The sequence below is a fragment of the Chelonia mydas genome, chromosome 14 (genome assembly GCF_015237465.2).
Source record: "Chelonia mydas isolate rCheMyd1 chromosome 14, rCheMyd1.pri.v2, whole genome shotgun sequence".
In the NCBI taxonomy this organism is placed as follows: Eukaryota; Metazoa; Chordata; order Testudines; family Cheloniidae; genus Chelonia; species Chelonia mydas.
The window spans coordinates 39,747,741-39,772,853 of NC_051254.2; the positions used below are offsets into that span (position 1 = coordinate 39,747,741).

Genomic DNA, 25,113 nt, shown 5'->3' on the forward strand with positions numbered 1-25,113 from the left:
TTAGTTCCCCATCAGTTTTAATGGGTGACCCAACTTCCCCACCAACCCGCTGGCTTCTTTTCCCAGAAGCCCGAGGGGCCCCGCCTCATTTCCATAAAAGCCAGAGCCATTAGAGATGAATGTGCTATAGGTCTGTGACATCTGCCCACCGGGATGCACCTGGTTTGACAAACAGAAGCTGGTTCTGGGGTGGATCCTGTGGGAAATCCAAGCCCAGAGTTGTCCGGGGCGGGGGGGGGGGGGGGGGCAGAGCCTGAGGGTCAGGGCACCCCCTAGAGGTAAGTGAGCCCTGCCCTGAGGTTAGAGGGGGACAAGGGATGTTCCATGCACCCAGACAGGGCAGTTTCCTCTGCCCCTTAGAAATTGGCTTCTTTGCACCATCCGTGACACGAGTGTGACCCCTGGTGGCCAGGGGAGACCAGTCTGCACCTGCGCTCTGGTACTTTGCACCCACAGTCCTGCTCTGCAGCACGAGTGACCCCCTGCAGCTGGCCCCCTACAGGCCTTCAAGACTCTTCACATCTCAGCCACGTTGATCCTCAGCATTAGAGCCCTGCCTCTGGCTGCTCGATCGCCTGGGTCCCTTCCACATCCAGCAGCGATGGATCCAGTTTGCCCAGAGGTGACTCATTCAACAGCCGCTGATGGAGGTGTTCCCAACCCTGCTGCCATGCGGCCGAAGCTCTCCAGGGCCTGATTCAGCTGCGCCAGCTCAGTCCGGAGAGAGGAAATCTACCGGGGGGAGGGAGAGGGGAATCCAGATCTGATCAACGTAGTCACGTCCTCCATCGCTGACACCCGCCCCCCCCAAACCCTGACACCCCCCCACCTCCAAATTCACTCTTCATGGGGATCAATACACACACATACACCCATATCCACCCTACCTCCAAATTCACCGGTTATTTGTACATGGGTGCATGGACACCCTTCCAAATTCTCTCTCAAGGTCACCCCCCAGTGGCTAAAATAGGCATCACACACTCCCCTCTAATGCTGGAACGGAAAATACACTTACGCATACACACGGTAAAATATGTACACACGTATACACACACAGAGGAATAGATGCGCGCACACACACACCCCCCAACAGCTGGATCAAGCCTCTCTCTCTCTCATACATACAGAAGAAAAACGGTTGCCTAAGAAATTTTGAAAATTCAAAAATGGTTTTTCTTGCCCTTTTTGCTTGGTTTAAAATCAAATGTGTTCGTTTCTCATTTCCTAAGAAATCTCTCAAATGGTTTCTTTTATTAATCTGAGTCCGTTGAAATCACAGGGTGGGGTTAAAAAAATCCACCGGAAATATTTAAAACAAATTGGTTTAAAAAAAAATTGTTACTTTTGAAACTTGGGGAAAGCAAAGAGAAAGTTTTGATTAAAAATAAGCAAAATTTTCAGGAAAAATGTTTTGCTTTAAAAAATTCAACCCCCCCGCCCTCCCAATAGTCACAAAATAATAATCAAAAAGGTGAAAATGTGAATGTAGGAAAAAGGCTTTTTTTCCCATTGAATAAATATTTTAAAAGCATTTCAACCAGACATAAACCCCACCAGCCACCGCCATCCATCACCTTCTGCTGACACTCTGCCCGGGCTCTCGGCGAGACCTTCTCCTGGTAGCCAGATGCCTGGGTCCGTGCCATGAGCTCCAAGATCTGGTGCTCCAGCTTCTTCTTACGGGACGCTAGCCTGGGGAGCTCTGCCTCGGGGTCAACCAGCCCCTGGGATTGTTAGGAAAGGATGGTAAGAAACGGCCAGGTGTAGAGTAATACAAGCGTTAAACGTGTGTGATCATGTCACCCTCTAGTGGTGACACTGGGTATAACAGACCCTTCCAGGAATAGGATGGACACCCTGGTTAATGTGTGACCATGTCACCTTCTAGAGGTGACAGTGGGTATAGCATCCTGCTGCCAACACCACAGCTTAGTGGTGTGCGGGGAGGAGTCCTTTAGCAGAAGGGCTCAAGGATGGGTTTTTCAGGTCCCAGGTTCAATCCCAGAGTATACCCCATTATGGCAATACACAGTCCCGCTAGGGAAATAATTTCCTCGAGGGATGTGGTGCAACCTCAAGCCAAAAGCCTAGTTAACCCCCTAGGCAATGGGAACTGGAGCCTGAGTCGTCTCACCGTCGGGACATTCCTGACCAGCTCTGTGCCTTCTCCCCAACGGGCCCCTGATCGCTGAACACTGCTCCCCGGCCTCCTCTAACCATCACCAAACGCAAGGTCCCAGGGACCCATCTAGCCTGGGATCCTTCCCTGCCACCCCAGATCAGAGCCACGGGCCCATCTAGCCCACTATCCCACCGGTTGCAATGGCCAGAGGAAGCCATAACCTCTCCCACAATGCATCTCACTGAGCAACACTATCCAGTGTTCTTCCTGACCCCCTGCCCTCCATCCCAACCTGCCCTGATGCCTGAAGTTTGTGTCTGGCTCTTACCTGCAGGTCCATATAGATCTCAGTGTGGTCGTTCACTCTCCCCGGCACCCAGCCCACAGGAGGCTCCGCCCCCTCGGAGGAGGGGCGAAGCTCCAGAGAGCCAGCCAGGGACAGGGTTTGCAGGGGCTCCCTATACTCCTCGTACACCCTGTGGGCAGCTGGCTCTGAGCACACCAGGTAGACTGCAGGGACAGAGAGAGAGAGAGAGAGAGCGCGAGCCCATCAGCCAATGGGGCAGGGCAGCCCTCCCAGGGCATGCTGGGAATTGTAGTCCTGATTGGCCATACCCACCACGTTGGAGGGACCAAACAGGGCTAGAGCCAGGTTGGCGGCCAATGTGGTAAGGTTGCTCTCCCAGTGCATGCTGGGGAATTGCAGTCTCCCCCAGTGGGGCACAGCCACCATCTTACCCATATGGGGCAACCACACAAGATAAGGCTAGAACCAACGGAGCTAAGGCTCTCCTCCCAGTGCGTTCTGGGAATTGTAGTCCCCCACAGGCCACACCCATCACATCAGGTGGACATGATGGTGCTAGGGCAGTTGTTCTCAAACGTTTGTACTGGTGACCCCTTTCACACAGCAAACCTCTGAGTGCGACCCCCCTCATAAATAATAAAAAAGTGTGTTTAATTTAACACCATTATCAATGCTGGATGCAAAGCGGGCTTTAGGGTGGAGGCTGACAGCTCGCGACCCCCCCATGTAATGAGAACCCCTGTGCTAGAGCCAGGGTGGCAGCCAATGGGGTGAGGCTGCTCTCCCAGTGCATGCTGGGAATTGAAGTCCCCTATGGGCTGCACCCCAACACACCCCCACCCCCGTGTCCTGTAGGGACAAGGCAATTTAGCCAGGTTCCTAAACACCCAGCCCAGGTGGCACTAACCAGTGCCTGTCATTGGCAAGCTCAGCACAGAGGCCATGGGGCATGAACTCCCTCCTGCCCCTATGGGCAGGGATCCCCCCTGCTCACCGGGCGGCCGGGCTCTCGTCAGCCGGTAGGTCACCCTCAGGGCGCGCGCCACCCGCACCACTTCCTGCGCCAGCAGGAAGTCGTCCTCATCCGCGGGGCGACACCAATGGGCCTGCAGCGAAGAGAAGGGAATTCAGTGGTTTCCGACATGCCCCACCAGGAAGCAGCGCTGCCTAAGGCTGCTTCCCACAAGTCCTACTGGAGTCCAGGGCTGACTGTTCATGAACAACCCTACAGTAACAAACCAGCACCTCTCACCCCCAAAACGCTCTCTCCAGCTCTTAAAGTCCAGGAGATTATGGTCAACCCTACAATAACAAACCAGCATTGGCTCCTACTTCTGCGGATCTACACGTGCCTGGCAACTTTACAATAACCAACCGGTGCCAGCTCATAGCTCTGTGGATCTACTGATGGTAAATATCAAGTGTTATAAGCAACCCCACAAAAACAAACCAGTGTTTCGCCCCCACGCCCAAACTCCCCAACCTCTTTGTACCTACTGCTAGCAAAGACCACGGGTTTATAATCAAAGCTACAGTAACAAAGCAGCGACCCCTCACTTGTGATGCTGTTGTTAATTATTGTGTTACAGTAACATAGAAAAGTCCCAGCTGAGATCAGGGCCTCGTTGTGCCAGGCGCTGCACAGACACACAGGGAGAGACAGTCCCTGCCCCGGCTGAGACCAGGGCCCCGTTGTGCCGGGCACTGCACAGACACACAGGGAGAGACAGTCCCTGCCCCACAGAGCTCACTGTCTACTAGACAAGGGGAGGGTTATTATTATTACTATTCCTGTTTCACAGAGGCCCAGAGAGATTCAGTGACATGCCCATGATGACACAGGCAGGCAGTGGCAGGGCTGGGAACTGAACTCAGACCCCCCCCCCCAGGTCCCAACCCCCTCTCCACTGAGCCACCCCTTCCCGTTCGGCGCCCAGAGCTCACCCACCAGCTGCTCAGCACTGGGGTATCTGGCCACGCAGATGCTGGGAGCGGAGTCCGCATCCGGCTTGGGAAGCCGCTGCCACAGCTCCTCCGCCAGGTAGGGCATGAAGGGCGAGAGGAGGCGCAGGCCCAGGTCGGCGCAGCTGAGGAGCATCTGGCGGGTCTGCAGGATCCGGGATTGATCCTTGCTCTGCAACACGGGCTTCACCGACTCCTGCCAAGGGAGGGAGAGGCCGTATACCAGGGTGGTGACAGCTTAGGTGGTGGGGTGGATAGGTTGTGTTGGATGGATGGGTTAGATAGGTGGAACAGGTGGTTGGACATGATGGGTTGGGCTGTGTTGGACGGACGGTCGGATGGCTACGTTGGGTTGGACGGACGGACGGTCGGATGGCTACATTGGGGTGCGTATGTTAGAAAGTTGGGTGGAAGACTGGATGATGGGTTAGATAGGTAGGTTGGAAGGATAAACAAAGGATCTCATAGATGGGACCAAGACACTGGGACATCTCATTTGGTATCCCCCCCTCCCCTGGTCTACCTGTACCCCTCAATCCTGACCCACAGGCTTCCCAGGCCCCTCAATCCTGATCTGCTTCTTTTTGAGCATATATTTTTATAAACAGGCAGAAACAGGGGCTAGGGCGAGATTGAACAAAACTCCCTACGCAGAGCTGGGCAGGCAGGATTCCCATCCAGACCAGAAGCAACCTGACACTCACTCACCAAGTAGACGTCGCAGAAGTTGTGCAGCCAGAAGTGGTGGATGGTGGATGTGACCAAATGCAGCTCGTACTCCCCGAACCTCTGGCCGCAGTCCACTGCAGTGTGGTAGAGACGGCTAAGGATCCATCGGTCCATGGGGGAGCTGGGGCAGACCTGGGAGGGATAGAGGATTGACTCTAGCCCGAGTTACAGAAATCTCTGGGGCTCATTGCGGCCTCCCTACAATACCACCCACGCCCAGTAGAGGGCACCACATAGACCCAGTATTTCCCCACCTCGCTGCCATGCACCCTGTACCCAGCAGACCGTGCCAGATACATCCATGTTCACCCATTATAATACCCCCTGCAATACCACATGTGCCCAGCAGAAGGAGCCATTGGTACCCTGTGCCCCCTCCTCCCCATTATACTGACCCCTGGAGTTCCACCCACAGCCAGCAGAGGGAACCAATGCTGCTTGTAATTCCTCCCCACCCCCGAAACACCCCATTACCTCCTCCGGGGTCCGTGGGGCAAACCCTTCTCCCAGGGCCCCCAGAGTAAATCGAACGGCGTTCCACACCTTGTTGCAGAAGTGCCGGGAGCTCAGCACCGTGGCCACGTCCAGGTTAATGTCGTCCCCTGGGGGCAACGTAGAGAAGTAGGGAAAAGCCCCGATCCCAGGCCCCCAATCCAGCCAGTGCCCTGCCCTGGGGCTGGATCAGAGCCAGTGCCCCCTAGAGGAGAAAGGCCCCATGTCCCATTCTCTGAGCAAGCCAGTCCCCCAACCCGAGGCAGGGTCAGAGCTAGCGCCCCCTAGAGGGGAAAGACACCTGCTCTCACCTTGGACTCGATGGGAGCACAGTGCGAATCTCAAGGCGTCAGTGCCGCATTCGGGGATCCCCTGGGGGAAGTCTCGTCTCTGGAATGGAAGGGTGATGATATGAAGGGGAGGAGCTGACTGAAGGGAACGGGGGAAGGGGGTCAGTGGGGCAGGACGATGGAGGGGAAGGACCCACCTGTCCCTCCACAGCAATGGCCACCTCTCGGGGGTCCAGGTTCCCATCTCGCAGCCTCCCCTGCAAATCCTGCAACGAGGAGAGAGCCTCATCAGGGGCAGGCGTGATGGGGAGGGATGTGTTTTTGTAGGGTCTCTGGAGAGTGTAGGTCAGTTTGTTACTGTAGGGTCTCCTGGAGGGGCTGGGAGAGCCAGTTTGGTATTATAGGGATGCCTGGAGCACGGATGTTGTGTTGTTTGGTTTTTTCTGAATGGTAGGGTTTCACTGGGGTGGTGGGGAGAGATATGCAGGGACCAGTTATTGTAGGATCTCTCTTGGCGGGAGGGTGTGGGGGGGCGGGTAAATGCAGGGCCCTGTTTTTCATTGCAGGGTCTTGTTTGTTATTGTAGGGTCTCTCGGGATGGGGGACGAGATGCAGGGCCCAGTTTGTTGTCACAGGGTCTCTCTGGGGCTCTGTTGGGATGCTGCAGGGGTCAGTTTGTTGTCGTAGGGCCTCTCGGGGAGGGAGGCAGGTGTGGTACCTGCAGGGAGGCCCCGTGAATGACGTCCAGTGGGTCTACGACATTCCCCAACGATTTACTCATCTTCCGGCCATGGGCATCACGCACCAGGGAGTGCAGGAAAACCTGGAAAGAGAGAGAACTGCAGACCCCATTATCCCAGGCATGGGTTCCCCCCAAAGCTCTGCCGGCTCTCCTTGATCCCAACCCACAGCCCCCCTGTTATCTCAGCCCTGGGCTGTCCCTGCCCCGCGTACCTGGGAGAACGGCAGCTCTCCGGTCAGCTGCTCCCCCAGCATCACCATCCGAGCCACCCAGAAGAAGAGCAGGTCGCTGCCCGTCTCCAAGAGGCTGCTGGGATAGAATTCCTGGAGGTCTCCAACCTGCGGGGGGAGGAAGAGAAGGAGTGAGCCAACCCTGAGCAGAGCAATGGGCCCATCGAGCCCGGCATCCCACCTGTCCCCTTTGCTCTCTGTGTTGCTCACCTTACGGGGCCAGCCCAGCGCCGCGAAGGGGAAGAGAGCAGAAGAGAACCAGGTATCCAGGACATCAGCATCTGGAGACACAAACGCAGAGCATCGGCCAATGAGCAGCTTGGTAGGTTAGCAAAGGAAGCAGCACCCTGGGGACCCTACAATAACAAACGACTTCCTCAGTATTGGGTAGTTTCCTTTATCTCTGCATGGTCTCGTCTGCCTCCCTTAGGGTAGGGCACTACCCCAATTTCTTTTGGTATGAAACAAGTTGGGGTCACTACAGGAAACAACTCTGGGTTTATTTGCCCTCAGGAGCACCCCCAAAATTACAGGGCATTCCCCCCGTTCCAGAATGGGGACACCAAGGCCTGCTCTGGAATAAGCCAAGCATTCTGGGTAACAGCCTATGCAAATGGTTGAAATTTTGTGTATCCCACTGCAACCACCAAAAGAAGGTCCTGAAGCAGACAGGGCTGAAAAGCGAGTGCACGGGGGAAGTGAGAAGCTCTGGGGCTTTGCCCCATTTGTTACTTGAGGCTTTACCCCCTCCTTCGTTGCCAGAGTCACCCCCTAGAGGCCCTTCTCTTCACCTCTCACCAGCTCCATTTCCTCTTCCGGTTTCTTCAAAATCCCCGATGCTTTTCTGCGGGCTTCCGCCTCTGTCCTGCCCACTACCCACAATGCATCACTCCCATCCTGTTAATAAATGCGTGACAAGAGATGCAAGTAAGTTAGCTAAAGTCCCCCCGTTGAGTAACCAGGAGCTTCCCCAACAGCCAGCGTCCCTTCCCGACTCCCCACAGCGCCCCCTGCTGGGAGAGGCTGGGGCTGGCATAGCCAGGAGCTTCCCCCCACAGCCAATAACATGCCAGATAAGCAAATATCTCACCTTGCCTAAGTCACATGACCCTGAGACAGAGACCTGATAGGCTGGAATCTGATGGCCCCACCACAGCTGTCGGGAAATGCACCAATCGCTACAATAAAGCAAATAACAAAGCCAATAAGGTTGTTTTGTTTAATGCCAGTTCCCCAGTTGGCCACAAGGGGTGATAGAGAGCCATTCCAGACTGAGCTAAGGAGCCAGCCTTCCCCTTGAATTGTTGACATGCCAGTTTGTTATTGTAGGGTTGCTCACAAATTAGACAAAGATGGATCCTGCTCCAGAAAGGAGAGGGGCGGAGCCTGGGAGTCAGGACTCCTGGGTTCTATCCCAGGTCTGGGAGAGGAATGGGGACTAGTGGGTTACAGCAGGACTCCTGGGTTCTATCTGCAGCTCTGGAGGGGGAGGAGGGTCTAATGATTACAGTGGGGCAGAACTCCCCTCACCTGATGTTGGACAGCCACGTCCTCCAGTTCTTCTCATGAAATTTCGGGGTGAGTTTCAGACGCCCTGACTCCACAGCCTGAGGGGCGAGACAGAAATGGATGAGCTAACCCAGGGGTGGGCAAACTACGGCCCGCGGGCCGGATCCGGCCCCTCGGGGCTTTGGATCCAGCCCGTGGGATTGCCACCCCCGTGGCGCTGCGCCGCTCTGGGAAGTGGCCACACCACGTCCCTGCAGCCCCTGGGGGTGGGGCAGCAAAGAGCTCCGCACGCTGCTCTTGCCTGTGGGTACCTCCCCCAAAGTTCCCATTGGCCAGGAACAGATTACCACGGCCAATGGGAGCTTCGGGGGAGGTACCCACAGGAGAGGGAAACACGCCAAGCCCTCTACACCCTGCCACCCCCAGGGGCCGCACAGGGACATGGTGCCGGCTGCTTCCCGGAGTGGTGCGGTGCCGGGGCCGGGGCCAGCAGGCAGGGAGCCTGCCCTGGGCCTGGTGGGCACTGCTGCCACCCCGGAGCCGCTCCAGGTAAGCGGCGCCAGGCCGGAGCCTGAACCCCTTCTGCACCCCAACTCCCTGTCCTGAGCCCCCTGATCTGAGCCCCCCGATGCACCCCAAACCCCTGCCCTGAGCCCCCTGCTTCACCCCACACCCCTCCTCTTCCCCAACCCCTTGCCATGAGCCCCTTCCTGCACACCACACCCCCTCCCGCACCCCGCACTCCACCCCCCTGCCCCGGCCCTGCAAGCAATTTCCCCACCCAGATGGGGCCCTCGGGCCAAAAAGTTTGCCCACCCCTGAGCTAACCTGTCTTGGACAGCAGAACCTCCAAGAGGGCAGACAGACCAAGCTGCACTATGGCCCCCAGAACTTGGGAAGTTCTCAGGAGAGAATCCTGTATCCCACTACTGCCACCTAACACCATCAGGAGATTCTTCTGTAAATCCCATCCAGAGCAAGATTAACTCTTACAGCCTATGCCTCAGGGATTTGTGCAGTCCAATAAGAAGGCACCATCACGGCTTAAATCAAAGTCAGGTGAACTAGTGGTTAGAGCAGGGGAGGGCTGGGAGGAGGCCTGTGCTAAGTGGTGGCCATGCGGGAGCGGCCATTAGGGGACCCCTCACCTCCAGGGCTCTCTGGGCCATTCCCTCACACCGGAGAAACCACTGGCTCTTCAGCAGATTCTCAATCACATCCCCGGAGCGACTGTAGGATGGAAAAAGAGAAATAGATCCATTTGTAATATCCTGGTACTTCTTACCCACTCCCTGCAGCACAGCGCCCCCAAGCGCCACACTGGGGCATTGGGGATAACACTGACAGCAAGGGGAGAGCACCCCCTACGGAACCCCCTCCACTCCCCAGCACCATGCTCCATCGGTAAGGGGGCGTACTACCTGCAGAGGGGCAGAACCATGGCATGATCCTTCATACCCCGGTACAGGCCTCTCTCCTTCAAGGCAGACACCACTTTCTCGCGAGCCACGAAGCGATTCAGGCCCTGGAAAGGAACAGAGCAGTAGGGGTAAAACAGAAGGGCTGCAGTTTGGGACTGAGGGGCACAAGTAGAAATGAGGGGCGGGGAGGGAGTCCAGGGCTGGGACAGCAGGGGGCTGTGGGTCAGGATTGAGGGGTGTCATTACCTGGAGCCAGTCTCCACACTCAGCTGTCATGGCCCCATCCTCCCCGATCACAGAGACCAGGGGCAGCCCATGCTGCTTGCCCAGCTCGTAGTCAGCATGGCTGTGCGCCGGCGTCACCTTCACGGCTCCTGCAGAGGGCACGGTGGAGAGGAAAGAACCTCTGAGACCTGGATCCCACTTCTCACACCAACTGGATCCCACATCTAACACCAATACAGCCACCTTCCAGCCAGTGCACAACTCGGAGACCTGATAAGGCTGAGGGGCCTGGTGCTTACCTGTGCCCACATCTCGCTCCACCAGGGGGTCCGTGATGATGGCCAGGAGGCGCCCAGTGAACGGGTGCCGGAGCCACTTGCCGTGCAGGTGCTGTCAAAATAAAAACGGAGAATCAAAGCCAAGATCCATTATGCCCCGACACTTCCAGTGATCCCCCACTTTAAACTCCATGGATACCGCCCCCCCCCAACTCCATGGCAATGACCCTCCCTTCTCCTCCAGAGAGCCCGCCCCGACCCCAGAGACGACAGTCTCCATGACGAAGAACTTCATCTCCATAGTGATGACTCTGCCTTCCTCCCCATGAGACCACACCCTCTCCTCCACAGCCATGAGCTCCCTTCTCCCCCCAAAGAGACCCTGCCCCTGTCTCTCAGGAGACACCAGTCTGTCTCCATGGAGATGACTTTTCACCCTTCTGCCCCATGAGACCCACTCCCTGTCACCATGGAGAGGATGCCACCTTCCCCCCAAATCCCGCCCCCTTCTCCAAGGAGACAACTTATTCTCCTCTGCCCCAAAGTGGCTCCACCCTGTCTCCATGGAGATGACCTCTCACCTGCGAGACACCCTGCCCCCTTCATCCCGGACACCCCCCCCTCCACCCCTTACCATGAACCGTGGGTCGTCGGGATGGACGGCTACAGCCACGTCCCCCAGCATCGTCTCTGGGCGGGTGGTGGCCACGGGGAGCTCCTCGTCTTCCCCGGACACAGAGACAGGGCAAGGGAGAGACAGAAAGAAGGTGACCGTATGGGGCTGGATTATTACCATGAAAAAAACCACAGCCACTTCTGGGGTGGGGCCGCTGGGGAAGAGTCACACAGCAACACTGCACAGGGATTGCTCACCCAGCGCTGAAATGCAGCCACCTCTGGGGTGGGGCTGCTGGGGAAGAGTCACACAGCAACATAGCACAGGGATCGCTCACCCACCGGCACTGAGATGCAGCCACCTCTGGGGTGAGGCAGCTGGGGAACTGCCATCCCCACCTGTATTGAGCTTGGAAACTCACCCTCCTGTCCATCCACTTTGTAGGAAAAGGTGAACATCAATCCAAAGGGCACCGGGGCTGAGCAGCCGGGCACAGGGAGCAGAGTCCGACCCCGGAGCTGCCGGGTCTCCACCTGCCGGGGAGAGACTGCGTCACGAGACTCTTGGTGGGACCATACTGCTCTCCTCCAACTACAGCCCTCCAAGATACAATTCACCCCCAATCCCCAGCGTTGCCCCCCAGACCACGCACTCACCTCCACGTCGGAGATGGCGGAGCGCAGGGCGCATGACCAGTTCACCAGGCGCTGCTCGCGGTACACCAGCCCGTCCTCGTGCAATCGCACGAATGCCTCTGCCACAGCCGCTGAGAACCCCTGGGTGGGCGAAGGGAATTGCATTTGCATGGGCATGTCCCGGGACGAACCAGAGAGACCCCACTCCCCTCCCAGAGCTGGGGAGAGAACCCCGGAGTCCTGGATCATGAACAGCCGCATCTTTGCACATCAGACACTCACAGCGTCCATGGTGAAGCAGACTCGGTCCCAGTCCAGAGATGCCCCCAGAGCCTTGAGCTGTCGGAAGATCTCGTCCCCTTTCCTGATCAGAGAAAGAAACATTGATTTACAGCACTGCCTGCCAGGGGAGAGCCCCAGCCCTGCTCCCTGCAGTACAGCGCCCCCTAGTGCCGCACTCGGTCATTGGGGTCAGCACTAGCTGCCAGGGGAGAGCGCCCCCTCCTGAGCCCCAGCCCTGCTCCCTGCAGCACAGCGCCCCCTAGCGCCACACAGGGGCCCTGGGGCCAGCACCCCCCACCGAGCCCCTGTCTCGCTCTCTGAAGCCCAGCGCCCCCTATTGCCCCTGCCAAGCCCAGCACGGACTCAGGCCGGCGACGCCACAGCTGCACTCACTCCTCTTTCCATTTCCAGACCTCGGCGAGGAATTCCCCTCGCGTCAGGTCCTGCCGCAGGGCGCCCCGCTCCTTCCAGAGCTTGCGCTCCACCACCGCCTGCCGGGGGAGAAGGGAGAGTCACCAGAGAGAGGGGGAGACACACAAAGCAGGAACACACACAGCACGAGACCCTCGGCTGCCCTACCCCAGAGGTGGCTGCATTTCAGTGCTACAAGAGCAATCCCTGTGCAGCGTTGCTGGGGGCTGTTCCCCCCCCGCCTCACCCCAGAGGTGGCTGCATTTCAGCACCATGCACAGCGTTGATTCCCGCCAGCACACACCCACCACAGCCCGACCTACAATTTTGGCTGACTTAGCTCCATCATTCAGGGGTGTGAAAATCCCACCCCCCGGGAGCGCTGTAGCTCTGCCGACCTGACCCCTCATGCCGACGCAGCCATGCCGGCGGACTAATGTTTCCATTGCCCTCTCTGCGGCTGCTCGGGGAGGCACTGGAGCCCCAGCAGTGTAGACGCGCCTGGTCCCTTTCCCCTCTGGTCTCACCTGAGTGGCAATTCCAGCGTGATCCGATCCCGGCACCCACAGCACCTGGCAGCCCTGCATCCTGCGCCTGCAACACAAGTAGGAGAGCCACCAGCCGGGCCCTGTGTGCCACAACCCACCCCTCCCCGGGCCAGCCAGTGCCCCGCCCCGGGGCCAGAGGGGAAAGGCCCCACAGCCCATTCCCCACCCCTCTGAGCCCCTACTCACCATCGCACCAGCGAGTCCTCGATGGCTACCGTGAGGGCATGGCCCAGGTGCAGGGACCCCGTGACGTTGGGTGGGGGGATGCAGAGGGAGAAGGTTTCTGGTTTCCTATGGGGCTGCCGGCTCTGAGACACAGGGAGAGGGTGTTTTAACCAGCACAGCGCCCCCTACTGCACAGCTGGGGCCAGCACTGTGAGGGGGGACCCCACCCTGCTGAGCCCCCCGCCCTGCTCCCTGTAGCACAACACCCCCTAGTGCTGCATTGGGGTCAGCACTGTGAGGGGGGAGCGCCCCCTGCTGAGCCCCCCTACCCCGCTCCATGCAGCACAGCGCCCCCTGGTGCAGCTTTGAGCCCTGTCACCACTCATGTCAAGGGTGGGACTCTGATTCCGTGGGACGTTTTTACCTGATATTCTGGTTTGAAGAATCCTTCCTTCTCCCACCACCCGTACCACGCGGCTTCCACGTAGCGGGGGCTGTAAGCAGCCGGCAGGGGCACGGAAGTGTCTAGGGAGAGACCCAGCATACGGTTAGCCACGAACAGAGAGGCCCCTAACAAAGTCTCTATAGGGGCAGGGGCATCGTCTGGTCTAAGGAATGGAGAGACACAGCGAGGCTGCGGACGGATGGACCCTGCACAGAACGCTCTCACGCCAGCTGTGGGGCAGAGGGGGTCCATGAGGGGTTACATTTTCCCATCATACCTTTCTTCTGACCAGCAGCCGTTGGGATGTCATACAGAACCACGTCTTTCGGAGCCCACGCCTTAGCCTGCCCCTGAGGTACCTGGGGAAAAACCAAATACACCCAAGAGGATGCTGGGATATGAACCAGGTTCCATACTAGGGATGATTGCATAGATCTGGCTTTGCCGCACTACAGAACAACAGATATTTAACCTGTGCCTTTATCACAGAGGAGATTTACAGGGGAGGTCGCTCTGAACTGAAATGCAGCTACCTCTTGGGTGGGGCAGCTGGGGAACAGCCGCCAGCAACACTGCACAGGGATTGATCTTGTAGCACTGAAATGCAGCCGCCTCTGGGGTGGAGCTGCCAGGGGAAAACAGTCCACAGCAACACGGGGCAGGTATTGCACTCATGGTGCTGAAATGCAGCCACTTCTGGGGTGGGACAGCTGCATAGAACGCGCACAGCAACTCTGCAAAGCAGGGTCACAGAAAAGGAAAAACAATGTCCTCTCCTGGAGTTAAAAGGGGGTCTTTAGTTTCACCCAAGACAGGGCATTGGGGTCAGCACCGACTGAGAGGGGAAAGCGCCCCCTACTGAGCCCCCCCCCCCCATTCTCTGCAGCACAGCGCCCCCTAGCACTGCACTAGGGCCAGCACTGACTGCCAGGGGAGAGCACCCCCTACCTCCTGCCTCCGGGCCACTCCGGCTTCAATGGACTCCAGCCTCTCCCGCTGTCTCCTCCGCTTCTCTGCCTTGTTCTTGAGCTGGGTCCTTTTCCACACCAGCCCCTCGGGGTCGGATTTGCTAGCCTGGGAGGAGGTTCTCCGCCCGCAGGGGACGTGCTGGGGCCCAGCCTGGAGGAGCAGCTGGCGGAGGGAGCTCAGAGTCCGACCAGTGCCAGATCCAATCCAGTTTGGTGCCATGTCTGGGCGTGGGTGGTTCTGATTGCCCGCACGATAATGGGGGAGTCCCCGTCTCCTGGCGGCTCACACCCCACACTGGTGCTGGCACGGCGGTGGCATGGTGCTGGGGAGGGCAAAGATAAGGGGACAGGACTTGAGACACAGGGACTGGTGCCATCTGCCTCCAGTGACCTGAATCCCCCACTCCCCTCCCAGAACTGGGGAGAACCCAGGAGTCCTGGCTCCCAGCCCCTTCTGCTCTAACCCACTAGACCCCACTCCCCTCCCCTGCCCGAGCTGGAGAGAGAACCCAGGAGTCCTAGCTCCCAGGCTCCCCCTCCGCTCTCACCACTAGACCCCCCCCACCTGCCTGCCTGAGCCGGGGAGAACCCAGGAGTCCTGGCTCCCAACCCCCACTGCTCTAACCCACCAGACCCCCCCCCTCCCAGAACTGGGGAGGGAACCCAGGAGTCCTGGCTCCCAACCCCCACTGCTCTAACCCACCAGACCCCCCCCGCCCAGAACTGGGGAGAGAACCCAGGAGTCCTGGCTCGCAACCCCCACTGCTCTAACCCACCAGACCCCCGCCCCCCAGAGCTGCGGAGAGAACCCAGGAGTCCTGACCCCGCGCTCTCCCCCCTCGTCCTCACGTTGCAACTTCGAGCCCCGTACCCAGCAATTGTGACCTCACCCGCGCCCGCCAATCAGCGGAGAAAGGCGGAGCCCAGGCGCTTTGCTCATTTCCTACCCGCCCCTCCACCACATGAGGGGGGGGGGGGGGGGTGAGATGCATGATGGGAATTTGGAGGACTGAGTTGGGGGGCGGGTGGCTGCGCATGGGGCCGCGGGCACGGCACTGGAGGGAGCCCGCGGCCTTTCATCCCCGGGGCAGCGGCCCAGGCGTGAGAGAAGGTGGGTTCCCCTGGGCGGGGGGGCAGAGAGGGGAGGCCGGGGGGGGGGTAGAGAGGAGAAGCCTCAGGGGGGCTGAGAGGGGAGCCCTCGGGGGGGAGGGGAAGGTTGGGGGGAGCAGAGAGGGGAGCCCTCGGGGGGACGGAGAGGTTGGGAGGAGCAGAGGGGGAGCCCTGGGGCGAGGTTGGGGGCAGAGGGGGAGCCCTTGGGGGGGAGGGGGAGATTGGGGGGGCAGAGAGGGGAGCCCTCACGGTTGGGGGGGGCAGAGAGGGGAGCCCTCACGGTTGGGGGGGGGCAGACCTTAGGGATATAGGTAGGGGCAGAGAGGAATCCCCTCTAGTAGCAGGGTGGGGGCAGTGGGGAGATTGCTAGGGAAGTGAGGGGGGCAGAATGGGGAACCCCTGAGGTGGATGTGGGCATTGCTAGGTAATGGGGGGCCTAATGGGGGGATACCTGGGGGGTGGATCAGCAGCAGCCTTCCTCCTAGCTGTGGTGTGGGGATGGGTGGATGGCTGGGAAATTGGGGGGTAGGGGGCAGGGGTGAATTGGGGAGTTGGTAAGGTATTTGTGGGGGGAGCAGAGGGGGCCACTTTGCATTAGAAGGTGGGAATTAGGGGACATGGGGGGGTGGGATCCTTTATGCAGATCTCAAGGCCTTGTACAAAGGAGGTCAGTGTCCTTGGGGGCTGAGCTGGATAACCCCTTGACGTTCCTTTCGGCCCTGCATTTCTATGACTCTATGATAATCCCCATTTTCCTGGTTGGGGGGAAACTGAGGCACAAAGTGGTGACTTGCCCAAGGTCCCTTAGCGGGCTAGTGACAGAGCCTGGACTAGAACTTCGTTCTCTGGAGTGTCTGTCCATTAAGTCTTGCTGCCTTGCCTCTAAAGCCGTTCACGCCCTAGCCTCCTGTTTCTCAAATGCGGCCACCTGGAGCTTTTCTCGTGGCCACAGCCTGCTGGGCAGTGACTAGGGGGGTGCAAAGCTTTGGGCCCTCCCCCAGGGCCACCAGCAGGGGTTGGGCTGTGCCCTTCTCTGGAACCACTAAGTCAGAGGAGCAGGCTGCCAGTGAATTCCCCACCTTCCCAGGGGCGGTGAGGCTCGGGCTTCGGGCTTCAGCCCTGAGGTGGCGGGCAGCAGGCTCCAGCCCTGGACCCCGGCTGCACGGCAGCAAGTGCTAGCTCTTGGCTCAACCCCTGCTGCCTTTCCAGCCCCCCATCCGTCTCCCCTGGCCCCCCGCTGTCTCCCTGCCCACCTCCCCATCCAGGGCTTAATTTGTCCCCTGGCTTGCCAGGGCTGAGTAAGTCTGCTGCGAGAATTGATATTTGTATGTTTGTTAATATCGCTTTTCACAGCCTCCCGGCTAGCTAGAAAGTCTACTGCTCTGAAGAGCGGTATTAACAAGCATCACTTTTCACAGGAACAGACTTACTACCTAGCAGATCTTTTTTTTTAAAAAAAAAAAAAGCAACCGAAAAAAACCAAAGAAACACCAGCACAAAAAGACAAGAATGTGCAAAGCACCTTATTTGTGTTTCTATTCTGTGTAGGTCCAGTAAAGAATAGAGACAACTGGACATTACTTTTATTATTACGTCTGCCAAAAACCCCCCAAAAAACCCAACATAAATAAATTACCATGATTTGGATGTGTATCTGTGCATGCGGCAAGGAGTCTTGTGGCACCTTATAGACTAACAAACGTATTGGAGCATAAGCTTTCGTGGGCGAATACCCACTTCGTCGGATGCATGTAGTGGAAATTTCCAGAGGCAGGTATAAATATGCAAGCAAGAATCAGGCTAGGGATAACGAGGTTAGTTCAATCAGGGAGGATGAGGCCCTCCTCTAGCAGCTGAGGTGTGAACACCAATATCTGTGCATATTTATTTGTTTTTCCTAAAGTTAATTAAGTATTTTAGGAAACGTTGTCGCTGAGGACACCAAAAAATGTGTTGTGAGAACCCATGGCCTGGCCCCGCCCAATCATCTCTTATTCCCCATGGAGATCTCAGCTCTTGCCTCCGATCAGCCCTCAATCCCAGCCTCCATCGCTTTGGTACATTTTCGGACAGGCCCCTTTGTGCTTTCTCCCCCGCTGCCCCAACCATGTCCACAGAGCTTCCCCGTCGTCATCCTTCACGCTCTCCTTGGTCATGGCCCCTGCTGCAGCGGATCCACCATGTCAGTGCCCCCAGCTTTTACCCAGGCCCTTGGGGGAACCCTGTCAGTGGGCCAGACCCCCGAGGGGTCCCACTCTTCCTCCGAGACTGACTCTCTGGGCTCCAGCCCTCCTGCTTCATCCTGTGAGCTCTGCCCAACTAGACTCCTGTAGAGACTTGTACCCTCTTTAGGGACCAGTGCATTCCAGCCTGTGTTTGCAGGGACACCCAGCAGCCTTTTTGAAGCGGAGCAGGGTTTAGTAATTGACTAGAAGTCCTTAGGTTAGAACTGGTGCAATGAAAGTTAAGGCATAATCCATCTGGCCAGGCTGCTGTGAACTCCAATCTAGTCCTTCTCCCAGTCCCAGGTGAGAGCAGCCCGGCCTCTCCTGAAAGCCGGCTCCTCATCCCCCTCCCTGTCACGGCTTCCATCATCGTCTTGGGTTTTCCACTGGTACGGGTCAGCCTTTAACAACCCCTTCAGTCTGCCCCAGACAGCCAGACAACATGTGTTCCTTGTGTGTCCTGTTCTGTCCCAAGAGCAGACGTAACCCTTTTGCCCCCAATCGGCAGCAATGAAGAGTACAGAAGGAAACTGAGGCACGGTCGTTGGCTTAATCAAAACCATGGAATATGCCCACTTTGTCACACCTGTAATTGTTTGGCTGCTGGTGTGTCACAGCTGCTGAGCGACGCTGTCTCATTCTTCCCATGTGTTCCCTGCCCGTCTGTTTCTTGTCTTAATGCTTAGATTGTCGGCTCTGTGGGGCAGAGACTGTCTTTTTCTTCTGTGTTTGTGCAGTGCCTGTCACTGTAGGGTCTGGTCTATGTCTGGGCTCCTAGGTGCTACTGGACTACAGATAATAAATAATAACAATAAACCAGTGCCCCTAACTGGAGATTTTCAGCTCTTTGGAGCTGCAGCTGCCTTGCATGTGTGTACAGCACCTAACGCAATTGGGCTTCGCCTGTCTGGGCGCTACCGTAATGCATATAATAACACTCCTTTTAGAAATCAGGCCTAGGAGCTTATCAGCTGAAGCTCCCAACATCAAGTGCCAGCGCTAAATATCCGCTCATGCCTGATGCAGATTAGCCTCTGTTCACAAATCACAAGGGAGTGGAGCCAAACTAATGTTGCACCCCAGCTAGGGGGCAGATCCCAGACCACAGAGGTGCTGGGGGAGTCGGAAACCACACTGGGGTTCGGCCACTAGAGGGAGAAGGAGTACATGGTAGGTAAAGGTGGGTTACGTGGCACAGATCCCCTTCGTCATGATCAAGGATCCTAGTTTTCCATAATAAAAACCCCAATGTTCTCCAATTAAAAAAAAAAACCAAACCATAAAAATCTGTTTTTCCAGGATTACAGTGGAACGCTGAACTTCAGTTTCCCGAGCCAGAGTATGTCTCGGTATCCGTTGAACACAGCATTTTACTGATATATTTACAGTAGTGAAACCCTGAAACGATCCACTCAGTTTATTGTTCCTTTCCCGTTGTCGATGGCCTGGCTGGTTCACCCCCGTTTTTGTTCCTTTTCTTTCCGTTTACGTTCAGCGCTTTCTACGTGTCCTACAGTAGTCGGCCTTCGAACGCCATCTGCAGCCTTGCCATTTCCATCACCGTGAAATTTGTCCTTTCCGAGCTCAGTGGCACGGTCTTTAGGGGGGATTTTTAAAATTTTCTGGCATCTTTTCAGAACTTTAATTCCTCACGGCGGGAGGCTGAAGTGGTATTTGAGCTGCAGGAAAACCCGAACCCCTGTATGCCCTTGGGTAACCTCTCGACGCCGGAGGCAGTTTCTCGGAGTCTGTTTAGCTGTGTCCGTTCAAAAATCAACCACCAGAGAAGGTGGCTGTGCATTTTTTCCCGTGGCCAATGCGTTTCTAGGCTCCCTGCTCATGCCTGATCTGCCCTGCTGCCTTCCAGGGGATGGACTCCGTGATGAAGCTGCAGAGGGTGCAGCTGAAATGCAAGAACCTACATGAATTCCTGCGGGGGCTGAGCCCGGGAATCCTGGATCGTCTCTACAACCACCCCGCCACCTGCCTGGCTGTGTTCCGGTGCGTGGGCTGGCCCCTCCCGCCGGCGGGACGGCTGGGTCTGAGCCGGGGAAGGGACAGACTGGGAGGACTGTTCCAGCACTGTCCACTAGGGGGTGTCTTGGCCCTGAGAGAGGAGTTTGGGCTGGAGGGGCTCTGTTCTAGCCTGGGGTTCCCATATAGGGATGGGGATTGGGGCCGTTTCTTAGGTCGGGTATCAAGAATCGTTGGCTAATTCTGAGAGATGGAGGAATTATTGGCCTGGATCTAGCCTGATATCCTGTCACCCTACACCTGGCCCATGGGCCCATAAAATCATAGAATATCAGGGTTGGAAGGGACCTCAGGAGATCATCTAGTCCAACCCCCTGCTCAAAGTAGGACCAATCCCCAATTTTTGCCCCAGATCCCAAATGGCCCCCTCAAGGATTGAACTCACAACCTTGGGTTTAGCAGGCCAATGCTCAAACCACTGAGCTATCCCTCCCCCGCCATCTAGCTTGGTATCCCGCCTGCTCCCCAACCACTACAGATCAGACCCCTGGGCCCATCTAGCCCGGTGTCCTGCCTGCTTTCTACTATTCCAGATCAGGCCCATGGGCCCGTCTAGTCTGGTATCCCGCCTTCCTGCCATGCCAGATGAGGTTGGACCCATGGGCTTGGCTAGCCCAGGCATGCCCGAGTCAAGCTGTCCTATTGAGTGCCCCTGGGGGCCTGTCCTTGTGCTTTGTGTTTCACAGTGAGCTGCCGGGACTGGCGAAGAACTACGTGATGCGGATGCTCTTCCTGGAGCAGCCCCTCCCCCAGGCGGCTGTGGCATTGTGGGTAAAGAAGGAATACGTCAAGTGAGTCCGGGGGCTGGAGGGCCTTTGAGGTGGCCTGGGTGGGATAGCTGGAACTTTGAATACTGATCTGGGGTCACCACCACCCAGTCCCCCAAGCCAGCCAGTCCCCCTGGCCAGGAGCCGGATCAGGGTTGGCGCCCCCTAGAGGGGAAAGGCCCATTCGCCACCTCCCTGAGCCAGCCAGTCCCCCTGCCCTGGACTGGAGTCGGCACCCCCTAGAGGGGAAAGGCCCCGTGTCCTACTCCCTGCCCCCCAAGCCAGCCAGTCCCCTGCCCTGGAGCAGGATCGGAGCCAGCGCCCCCTAGAGGAGAATGGCCCCGTATCCCATGAGTCAGCCAGTTCCCCATTCGAGTGACCAGCACCAGAGGTCATAAACTTCCCATAATGCACCTCATTGTGCACAGTCACCCCATGGTCCCAGATCCCTTCCTGACCCCCCGGCTGGGGTCCCAGCCCTTTCCCTGCAGCCTGGAGGTGGCCGCAGGCTCTTGGCTCACTCACACTTTGGTCTCGCCACAGGGAGCAGGAGGAGAGCTCTGACGTCCTGCTGGGGCTGCGGCTCTGGCACACCCAGCTGCTCCCGGGGGGCCTGCAGGGGCTGGTCCTGAACCCCATCTTCAAGGAGAACCTGCGCATTGCCTTGCTGGGCGGGTGAGAACCTGAGGTTGGGGGGTGGGGAGCTGCTGCATGGATGCCCAGGCACCCTGCGCAGGAGGGCTGGGAGTTCCTAAGGGAGTTAGGTGCCTTCTTTCTATTGACTGACCCCTTGGACTGCCCGTGCTGGATACCTGATTCCTTTAGGTCCCCCTCGAAACCCCAGCCGTGAGCAGTGCAGCGCCCCCACAGGGCAGTCGCTAGCCTCACTGCACAGAGGGGGAAACTGAGGCACAGAGAGGGGACCGGATCCGCTCATGACAGTACAAATCATTATCAGGACTGGGAATAGAACCCAGGAGTCCTGACTCCCAGCCCCCCTGTTCTAACCCACTGGGCCCTACTGCGCTCCCGGAGATACAACCCAGGAGTCCTGGCTCCCAGCCTCTTCCTCCCTCCCCCTCCAACCCACTAGACCCCACTTGCCTCCCACAACTGGGGAAAGAACCCAGGTGTCCTGCGTCCTAGCCCAGAGTTGGGGATAGAACCCAGGAGTCCTGATGGATCACTGAGATCAGAATACTTAATTACTTGGATCTGGTCTCTATGCCAATTAGAGTCATTTAGTAGTGTAGTCCAGTAGGTAGAGTGAGGGGGAAGGGTGGGGAACCAGGACTCCTGGGTTCTCTGCATACCTCGGATTGGGCGTAGTGGGGTCTAGTCGGTTAGAGCGGGGCTGGGAGTCAGGACTCCTGGGTTCTGTTCCCAGCTCTGGGAGGGAAGTGAGGTCTAGTAGGTTAGAGCAGGTGGGGCTGGGAGTCCGGACTCCTGGGTTCTATCCTCATCTGTAGCACTGCCTTGCTGGGTAACCTGGGGCGAGTTGCCATAAAAAGGCACCTGCAGTTCACACCTGTGGCCACCTTGTGGCGCTGCTGCTCAGCGAAGTCAGCAGAAGGCTTGTGTTCATGCCAGGCTGGGTAACTCCAAGGGCGTGGTGCGGGTTTAAGGAGCCAGTGCCCATTGGATCACAGGTCCAACCGGTGGCCTGTTCTGACCCTGATCCATTTTGTGTCTCGCCCCCGGTTCTAGGGGCAAGGCCTGGTCCGATGACACCAGCCAGCTGGGACCAGACAAGCACGCGCGGGACGTCCCGTCACTGGATAAATACGCCGAGGAGAGATGGGAGGTGAGTGCTGGTAAACCCCCTGCGCTGACCCCAAGAGGACCCAGGAGTCCAGGCTCCCAGCCACCACCCTGTTCTTAGCACTAGACCCCACTCCCCTCCCGGAGCTGGGGATAGAACCCAGGAGTCCTGGCTCCCAGCCCCCCCCTGCTCTAACCACTAGACCCCAATTGACTCAACTGGGCGGACACTTCTGTACTAAGATAACGCCGTAAACATTTCCCAAACACCTCCAGTACAAAGTATCCCAAAGCACTTTGCATGCTTCACATCCTTTCACCCACACACTGAGATGCAGCCACCTCTGGGGCGGGGCGGGGCGGCTGGGTTCCAGGAGGGATTTTTGCCACTGACTAGGGGAACAGGGTTGAGAGGCCCTCTGGTGGCAGAAAAGGGCAGCACCTGCAAATGGGGTGCGTGTCTGGAGCGTTCCGGGTTGCTGACCTGTCCGTGTGTCCATCTCCTGCTGGCCCAGGTGATCCTGCATTTCATGGTGGGCTCCCCCAGCGCCGCCGTCAGCCAGGATCTAGCCCAGCTCCTCATCCAAGCCGGGCTCATGAAGAGGTGAGTGGGGACACGGGGCCTTTCCCTCTAGGGGGCGCCGGCTCCGATCCAGCCCCAGGGCGGAGGACTGGCTGGCTTGGCGGGGAGACTGGGACGTGGGGCCTTTCCCCTGCAACCAGCCCCCGTCTCCGGTCACCTAAGGAGGAAGACCGAGGGCTGGACAGGCCGGGGACCCCCAGCTCCTCTCTGCCTCCTAGTGGCTGCTGTAGTGACCCAGCCTGCAGTTGCGGGGCGTGCTGAGTCCTGATCCCTGTCTCCCCCAAACCCCCTCAGCAGCGAACCCGGAGAGCCCCCCTGCATCACCTCCGCTGGCTTCCAGTTCCTGCTGCTGGACACGTCCTCCCAGCTCTGGTACTTCATGCTGCAGTACCTGCAGTCCGCAGAGGTGAGATCTCCTCCCCCACCCCCAGTGCCTCCCCCTTTCTCTCTTGCCCCCCAGGCCATAGAGTCCCCCCACTGCCTCCCCCCTCTGTCTGCTGCTGGAGTAGTCCCCTTCTCCCCACTATCCTCCCTCCCCCACTGTCTGCCCCCCGCCCCCCCAAACTACCTCCCCACTTCCCAGCAGCTCCGCCTCTTGCATCCCTGCCTCCCACCCCCCCGGGGCTGTTTTAACCCCTCGTTATCTCCCCTGCAGACCCGAGGCATGGACCTAGTGGAGATCCTGTCCTTCCTCTTCCAGCTCAGCTTCTCCACCCTTGGCAAGGTACGGCTGGGAACCTCCTCTCTAACTACTGGACCGCACTCCCCTCCCAGAGCCAAGGATAGAACCCAGGAGTCCTGGCTCCCAGCCCTCCTCCCGCTCCAACCCACTAGATCCCACTCCCCTCCCAGAGCTGGGGATAGAACCCAGGAATCCTGGCTCCCAGCCCTCCTCCCGCTCCAACCCACTAGATCCCACTCCCCTCCCAGAGCTGGGGATAGAACCCAGGAATCCTGGCTCCCAGCCCTCCTCCCGCTCCAACCCACTAGATCCCACTCCCCTCCCAGAGCTGGGGATAGAACCCAGGAATCCTGGCTCCCAGCCCCCGCTCTTGAGCAAATTGATTTAACTGGGGTTTGGATCAGCTGTACAAGGCAAGAAGGCAAACACAGTAAGTTCTATCATGAACCTCTCCATGGGAGATCATGAACCTCTCCATGGGAGACCGGCTGGCTGTTCGTTCCCTTTTACAATCATAGCGTCGGAGAGCCTCACAGGGGAAGGGTATCGCGCCCATTGCGCAGCTGGGGAAACTGAGGCACGGAGCAATGAAGCAGCTTGCTCCAGATCACACAAGGAGTCAGGGAATTGAGACCAGATCTCCTGAGCTCCAGCGCAGAGCCCAAACCACTAGACCCTCCTTCCTTTTGCTCCTGCAACACATGGTAGAAAACATCTACAGGGACATGGCTGCTACTGAGAGGAGAGGAGGGAGGTTAAGGGGGGAGCTGCGTGAAATTGACCCTACTGGTCAATTTCAGGCGTGGGGAGAGAATTGTGTTGGGTGTTCGCCCCCCAAGGGGCAGGGCTGGGAGCCCCCTGGCTGGGAAAATGTAGGATCAGACAGGGCAGAGCTATGGGGAGCTATTCTGGGGGGACTGATAATATGGGAGCCGCACTGGGGCTTCCTTATGTCTGGAAACAAAGCGTCTTTGCTTTCGCCCCCTCCCAGGATTACTCGGTGGAGGGAATGAGTGACTCGCTGCTCAATTTTCTTCAACACCTTCGGGAATTTGGTCTGGTCTTCCAGAGAAAGGTATGTGGAGAAGGACTGAGGGGCACTGGCAGAGCTGGGGTGGGGGGAGCCCAGGGCTGGGCTAGCAGGGGGCTGTGGGTTGGGATTGGGGGGCACTGGCAGAGCCTGGGTGGGGGGAGCTCAGGGCTGGGCTAGCAGGAGGCTGCGGGTCGGGGTTGAGGGGCACCGGCGGAGCTGGGGGGAGCTGGGGGCTGCGGGTCGGGGTTGAGGGGCACCGGCGGAGCTGGGGGGAGCTGGGGGCTGCGGGTCGGGGTTGAGGGGCACCGGCAGAGCTACGCGTGGGATGACGGTCTCCGCAGACACCCCGTGTTTCCCCCCCTTGCAGAGGAAGTCACGGCGCTATTACCCCACCCGCCTGGCCATTAACTTGTCCTCGGGAATCTCTGGCACCACCACGGACACCCACAACCAGGGCTTCATCGTTGTAGAGACCAATTACAGGGTCTACGCGTACACAGGTCAGAGGTCAAGGGCCAGGGGTCGCCCACATGGCTAG

General features: G+C 58.1%; 2 protein-coding genes across 8 annotated transcripts in view; one reads left to right on the top strand and one right to left on the bottom strand.

Moving 5' to 3' along the window:
- Positions 1 to 15,329, bottom strand: VARS2 (valyl-tRNA synthetase 2, mitochondrial). Of its 5 annotated transcripts, none has more exons than XM_037913658.2 (30): positions 15,252 to 15,329; positions 14,361 to 14,703; positions 13,690 to 13,771; positions 13,392 to 13,492; positions 12,989 to 13,110; positions 12,782 to 12,848; positions 12,237 to 12,334; positions 11,844 to 11,925; positions 11,583 to 11,702; positions 11,348 to 11,459; positions 10,945 to 11,033; positions 10,332 to 10,422; positions 10,054 to 10,181; positions 9,808 to 9,911; positions 9,535 to 9,616; positions 8,408 to 8,484; positions 7,968 to 8,055; positions 7,669 to 7,774; positions 7,088 to 7,158; positions 6,860 to 6,985; positions 6,624 to 6,728; positions 6,103 to 6,171; positions 5,927 to 6,005; positions 5,598 to 5,725; positions 5,103 to 5,255; positions 4,381 to 4,590; positions 3,427 to 3,538; positions 2,454 to 2,635; positions 1,578 to 1,727; positions 1 to 732 (listed from the first exon to the last, which is right to left on the bottom strand). In XM_037913658.2, exons 2-30 carry the CDS (start codon positions 14,598 to 14,600, stop codon positions 628 to 630), a joined length of 3,279 nt encoding a protein of 1,092 aa, XP_037769586.1. In that variant the 5' UTR covers positions 14,601 to 14,703; positions 15,252 to 15,329; the 3' UTR covers positions 1 to 627. The 5 variants fall into 5 exon arrangements, 4 of the variants coding, with proteins under 4 accessions (XP_037769586.1, XP_037769585.1, XP_037769588.1 ...); XM_037913657.2 differs by having other exon boundaries at positions 15,230 to 15,329; XM_037913660.2 differs by having other exon boundaries at positions 15,271 to 15,294.
- GTF2H4 (general transcription factor IIH subunit 4) overlaps positions 15,270 to 25,113 on the top strand; it is a 13,229-nt gene continuing 3,385 nt past the window's right edge. The window contains exons 1-10 of one of the 3 annotated variants that reach the window (XM_037913703.2): positions 15,270 to 15,491; positions 19,583 to 19,716; positions 20,436 to 20,540; positions 21,060 to 21,191; positions 22,224 to 22,320; positions 22,793 to 22,881; positions 23,155 to 23,266; positions 23,516 to 23,584; positions 24,534 to 24,617; positions 24,943 to 25,075. In XM_037913703.2, coding sequence (XP_037769631.1) covers positions 19,586 to 19,716; positions 20,436 to 20,540; positions 21,060 to 21,191; positions 22,224 to 22,320; positions 22,793 to 22,881; positions 23,155 to 23,266; positions 23,516 to 23,584; positions 24,534 to 24,617; positions 24,943 to 25,075 — 952 coding nt within the window. In that variant the 5' untranslated portion in view covers positions 15,270 to 15,491; positions 19,583 to 19,585. Of the gene's footprint in view, positions 15,492 to 19,352; positions 19,717 to 20,435; positions 20,541 to 21,059; positions 21,192 to 22,223; positions 22,321 to 22,792; positions 22,882 to 23,154; positions 23,267 to 23,515; positions 23,585 to 24,533; positions 24,618 to 24,942; positions 25,076 to 25,113 lie in introns of all 3 variants that reach the window. The other 2 variants (XM_037913704.2, XM_043528217.1) reach the window with 2 other exon arrangements.